Raw genomic sequence first — 5,917 nt, forward strand, 5'->3', positions numbered from 1 at the left:
TAATGTGTATGGGATCACAGTATCTTAGGATCACCCGACTGATATTGAACTGGCTTGCTCCATATGTGGATAAACACCTAATCCCTAAATAAGGCAGCTTGTCCTGGAAAAGCAACAAGTCAGCTACTCAGTCTAACTCAACATACTGAGGACAGTTTTGAAAGAGGCCAAATCAGGGGAGCTGTGTTCATTGACCTAACAGCCACCTATGATACAGTTAACCAGCAATCACTCCTCCACAAGACCCTGGAAATGACACATGATGTGTGGGTATAATGAGGTGATGAAGATGTTCTCTTAATGTTTAATTTCCTTGACTTAATGGGTTGGTGTGGGAAGATTTTTCCCATAAGCAAACTTTAAGTCTTCAATGGAACACTGATTTATGGGAATTATATACATATACATACATACATACATATATATACACATACATACATACATACATACATATATGTGTGTGTGTGTGTGTGTGTGTGTGTGTGTGTGTGTGTAGAGAGAGAGAGAGAGAGAGGTTAAATAATGATGGGCTACAGTCCAGCTACTTAAAATAAGAAATCTGATGTGCTGGCACATTTTGATTTCTACTCATGTAAGATTATTTAAGATTGATTCTTACTGGCAGCAAGTGTTTGTCAAGAGGGGGCAGTTTTGACTAGGGAAGGCAACTGTGTGTGTAGGGTGGATAGCCTGAAAAAATTAGTGGCAGAATAAAAGCAATGGATGGTCTGAACAGGAAAGGCTTTAGCAAAGTCAGTAGGAGCAAATACATCTACAGCAGCCTTCCGTTTCCATTATTATTACAAAAGTGTGTTAGCAACTTTTATGCAATGTGGAATAACTTGGAACAGAGCACAAATGAGGATATATTTAAAATGCAACCTCTGTCTGTGGCCCTAATTCACTATTAAATTAATGTTGAAACATTGGGGGGGGGAGGGGAATGAAAAGATCTTGCCAAAAAGTAATAATACAAGTTTTTGAAGGTCAGATGCACTGGGACTTCTTGTTCTATTAAATGGCAGTGTCTGCCAGCTCCATACTCCAAACAGGAAACATATTCCATTGTTCAGTGTTGCTTTTACACAATAGGAAAGCATAAAATGATAACCATTATTGTAGCTAGCACCTCTGTAAACAGCTAAGGAAGGAAGAGATTAAAATACAAAGTTACCAGGACTCCAAACTAGAAGTTCAGTGCCACCTTTCTTTTGAAAAGAAATAGTGCCAGTAGCTTTAGGTTCCCTCTGTCATGGGGGAATGTTTTTGCAATGTCTCAGAGCTAATTAACAAAAGAACAGGAATTTGATTTGAAGGTCCCGGAGTCAAATAATTGCAAATATTGGATAATTTTCAGAAACGTTTCTTGTAAATTGTTATATTGGAGAAGAAATCTGACTATGCTGATCAAACTTCACTTCTGGGTTTCTCAGACATAAATGATAACTATTCCATCATAAGCTACATGTCAGTGTTATCTGTCATGTGTCCTTTTAAGCATTTTGACATTTTGAAGAAGGTTAATGGACCTGAAAGCCAAGCGAAATAAAGTCAAAACCGTATCTATGACAACACAGTAGAAAGAACAAGACAGAAAGAACTACCCCAGTGAAGATAGACTAAGGATGTGAGGCAGGAATGACAAGTGACTGCAAGGATAGGAAGAAATTCTACGCTGAAATCTTCCATTTGTTTAAAAAAGAAAAAGAGACAGAGACAGAAAGGGGAACATAGTGAAAGATTCAGTGTCTGTTAGGTGGAAAAAGTATTGGGTCTAACATGTAAAACTCCATATTGCGCATGTGTTACTTAATAATTTAATCAAACAGCCACTAGTTAAATATAATCATGATCAAAATTTCTACACAAAAATACCTCTAATAAATAAAGCTGATCAGAGAAATTGGAAACATTAATATGGATACAACACCAAATATTAAAACCAGTATAACAAGAGAAAATTTAATATTAACACACTGTGCTAAATAAAATTTAAATAGTCTGGTTTGCTAAATTTCATTGCCATATTTTCCCCACTGTAAAGTCAAAAACCCACCTTCACATTGACCTCTTCTATTCATTCGGTATCCACTGTCACAATATTCACATCTATACGAGCCGATAGTATTTATACAAAAGCCTTCTCCGCAGGTGTGAGGTCTCAAGCATTCATCGAAATCTGGGGATGGGAGAAATCAAAAGGAATACATAGGCTTAAATTAATCACGAAGTGGCCAAAGTACAAACTGTCTGCATTTTGTCCACACTATTTTCATAGATTTCAAAGACGTTAGGGCTGGAAGGGACCTCGAAGATCATCAAGTCAGCTTTTTTTAAGTTAAGGCAAGTTTGGATTTGCAAAATCTTTGATTGCTATTATATAAGCTCATAACTGCCATGTAGGATTTGCTAATCATGACTCCCAGCCATGTTTAAAGATATGACTGCAATAAATAAAAGCATCACAATAGCAGTCATGGGTACTTATGCTTCTCACCTCAGAAACGGTCTTTCATAAACAGTCATTTCTATCAGACTGTATGAAACCTTACTCTTGGATAGCTACCATTTTTGCAGGAGTGAAAGTGCTATGAAAGCACCCGCTATTCATTGTTCAACAGCAATTAAAATATTCACAGAGGACTGCCTAGTGTTGGCGATGCTGAGAAATGAACCATAATGAAAACAAAAAGTTCATGTTAATCTGCAGCACCTTTAGTGTAGTAACTCAGAGTACACAAAGGACTTCAAGGACCAATGGCAGCTTTACTTAATAGTTTAAGGCCCCTGGCAGATGTGCAGTTAAAGGTGTGATGGGATCTGATGTGAGATCCCTACAGTCATACTTCCTGCCATGCCACACATGCATGGCAGGAGGCATGATTGTGGGATCAAGCATCAGATCCCATCCTGCTGTATTGCTAGGAGATTGTGATCTCCATAAATGGCACTGAAAGTGCCTTCTGCAGCGGATCTTTTACGCTGCTTGCACCCCACCCTCACCTCTAATCGGTGGAGGGGAGCTGTTGGCCAGGCCATATGCTGCTAATTGCTGTGAAAGTGAAAACTTAGGCATATTTAAAACCTCTGCTAATTGGGTGCAAGCAGTGAAATGAAAAAACTTTAAAGAATCTGCAGCAGGGGGCACTTCTGGAGAGATTTATGGAGATCCCTACTTATTGCTGGTGCAGGGGGAGCCTGAGATCCTGATTCTGGGATCCCCCTGCACTGGTAAGTACCCAGCTCCCATGGCGGGGAGCCTTGTCAGCTGACAGGGTTCCCAAATCTGTCACTGTGGCTGGGAGCTCCAGCTTAGACACACATTCCATTAATAGCATGATAGGAACCAGCCGCAAAGTTATTACACAAAATGTGTGTAATAACTTTGCAGCTGGTTCCTGTGGATACAAAAATGTACAAAATATGGTACAAAACACATGTAATAACTTTATGGCTTACTCTTTGTTTTATCATGCCATTAACTGCATTAACATGTGGCCAGGTAACTACTTAAGATGTGCTTAACTGGTTAATAATGTCTTAAGTGTAATGTGTGCCAGGGGCCTAATGCAATTTTTTTCAAAGGCCAAGATAGAGACAACTGTATGGAGAAATTAATATTTCCCTTCTTCTACTTCTTTTAATTAAACATTATTTAAGATTACAAGCAGTAAAAGTAAAATTCAGCTGACATTATTAGAGAAATATGAAGTACAACTCTTATATTTGCATAATAAAATAGTAATTAAAAAAAGTTGAAGTTCCTCCTAAGACAAGGCTTTAACAAATGCAGTATAATATGCTATACATTAGGCCTCTGGCACACATTTATTTAATGGCACAATGGGATCTAATCTTCAATCCCAACAACTGTGCAATTTTGGGACTGGGGATCAGAACCCAATAGTTCCATTACTCCCTGCCAGTGCAGGTGGTACCCACACATGGGGCTGACAATCAGCTGACTGTTGGCCCCAACCCTGGGCAGTCCAAGGTCCAGTTCACTCTGCTGATTGTTGGCTCTGGCTCAGACAGTCCTGGGTACAAGATTTAAGGCTGTCAAGACTGGGGCTGACAATCAGCTGATCACCAAAACCCTGCTGTATGCAACTCTGGCCAGGCTGCCTGATACATGGGAGCAAAGGCTCACAGCAGGGACTTTAGACCCCACGGCATTGCAGCTTGGGTCCCAGGATTGGCAATCAGCTGATTGTCAGCCCCCAGACACATGTTAGTTCTAATGTGCCATACAAACAATCATGAAAGTGTTCTACCTTGTATGTGGAACATTTTTATGGCTTGTTCCCCAGTTTATGGCACCTTAAATTGGGTGCACATATAGTGCCCTTTCTATTTATGTCACAATTAACACATTAATCACAGCATAAATGTAACACGTAAGGGGGGGGTGGTGCTGGGAAAGCCTTAGAAACATAGTGGGAGAAATTCTGCTTTCAGTTAAATCCAGGGTAACTCTGGCCCTTGGAGTTCCCTTTAGCAAATTTGCTCACAGCTGGTTGCTCCCTCACTATATCAAGTCCCCAGTTTTATCCTATTTTTTGGAAGGTAATGGGTGATTCATAGGCAGGGGGTACAGGCAGATGTGGAGGGATATATGATCAAGGCAATGTATAAGTTTATATGAACAGTGCTTTCACACTGTGGGACTTAAAGATGTCAAAAAGCGAAAGTAGGGTAATGGATAACAGTGGAAACAGGATAGCTTTGTGAATTTGGGGCAGCTGCAAGGTCTGGGTCTGTTTTACAATTTTAATATTTTACCTTGCAGCCAGTTAGAAGTAAGTGGAGGGAAACATCACTTCATACCTACAGTGGCCAACAACTTTTAAAATAAGTTAAATCTGGAATCCTGTGTTCTTAAGTGTGTCCGTTTAAAGCTGTCAAGGATTTGAGGTTTTATCTTTTTCCTGTGAAATATCATAAGGAAAACAGTATCTTGATCTCACAGGGTCAGATCTAATGCTACTCAAGTAGGCAAGAGTTTTTATTTTGGCTTTCAAAAGGTTTGAGATACAGCTCTTTATGATTACTTTTGAAATCAAAATTTTCTTTTTTATAAAGATCAGTAATTACCAACGCAGTCTGTTCCTTCTTCATTAGCCATGAACCCTGCTTGGCAAATACATAGGAAACTTCCTTCTGTATTTTCACAGCGTCCAAGGGAGCATAAATGAGGTGTATGAGTACACTCATTAATATCTGTTAAGAAATAAAAATATAAGAGAGAGCAGTAGGCAGCAGTCAATCCTTCTGGATCACAATTTATGAATGAGAGGTCACCCAGACCTTCAACATATACAACTAAGCAAGGGAATGGAGGCTGCTCAGATCTTCCATCCCTCCTTTAGACAGAATCCAAAGGCCAAACTGAGTCCAGACATTCAGTGCTTCAATGGCTGTAGTTATGTGTACATCCAGGAATCAAACCTAGGTCTCCCACATGGCAGACAAGAACCACTGAACCATAACACGGGGTTAGCAACAGAGAAAAATATAGCATAATAGGTCATGACTTTTTTACCTACTCCATCCCACAAATACATGACTATGCAAAAAAAGGCCTTGTATTCTTTTAACTGTTTGAAAATGTACACGCTTTGATCTCTCAGTAAGCCAAAAAAGATGTATTAAAAGCACACTTACTGGCTTAATTTTTATGAGCATTGTATCTACCTGAAAAATAAGTAGTGGTCATTACTGAAATCTTTAAAAGTTCTATGTAACAACTTTTATTGCAAAAACACTATTTGTGAAGCACCCTACATTAAGCCTGTTTTGTTGTATTTTCTTCATTTGGATATGAAAACGTTGTGTCATTTCTTGAGGACTATGGGCTTTCTACGGGAAAAGTTCTGATGCTTTTGTTCAGGCAAAATAGCACCACTGACTTCAGCAG

General features: G+C 39.2%; 1 protein-coding gene across 3 annotated transcripts in view; it reads right to left on the bottom strand.

Moving 5' to 3' along the window:
* The window catches only part of LTBP1 (latent transforming growth factor beta binding protein 1), a 212,997-nt gene that overhangs the window by 74,251 nt on the left and 132,829 nt on the right, over positions 1-5,917 (bottom strand). For all 3 annotated transcript variants that reach the window (XM_025193791.1, XM_025193792.1, XM_025193793.1), the window contains exons 13-14: positions 5,095-5,220; positions 2,057-2,179 (exon numbers count right to left, since the gene is read on the bottom strand). In XM_025193791.1, the coding sequence (XP_025049576.1) occupies positions 2,057-2,179; positions 5,095-5,220 (249 nt within the window). The remainder of the gene's footprint in view (positions 1-2,056; positions 2,180-5,094; positions 5,221-5,917) is intronic.

Source organism: Alligator sinensis, unplaced genomic scaffold (assembly GCF_000455745.1).
Source record: "Alligator sinensis unplaced genomic scaffold, ASM45574v1 scaffold1473_1, whole genome shotgun sequence".
Classification (NCBI taxonomy): Eukaryota; Metazoa; Chordata; order Crocodylia; family Alligatoridae; genus Alligator; species Alligator sinensis.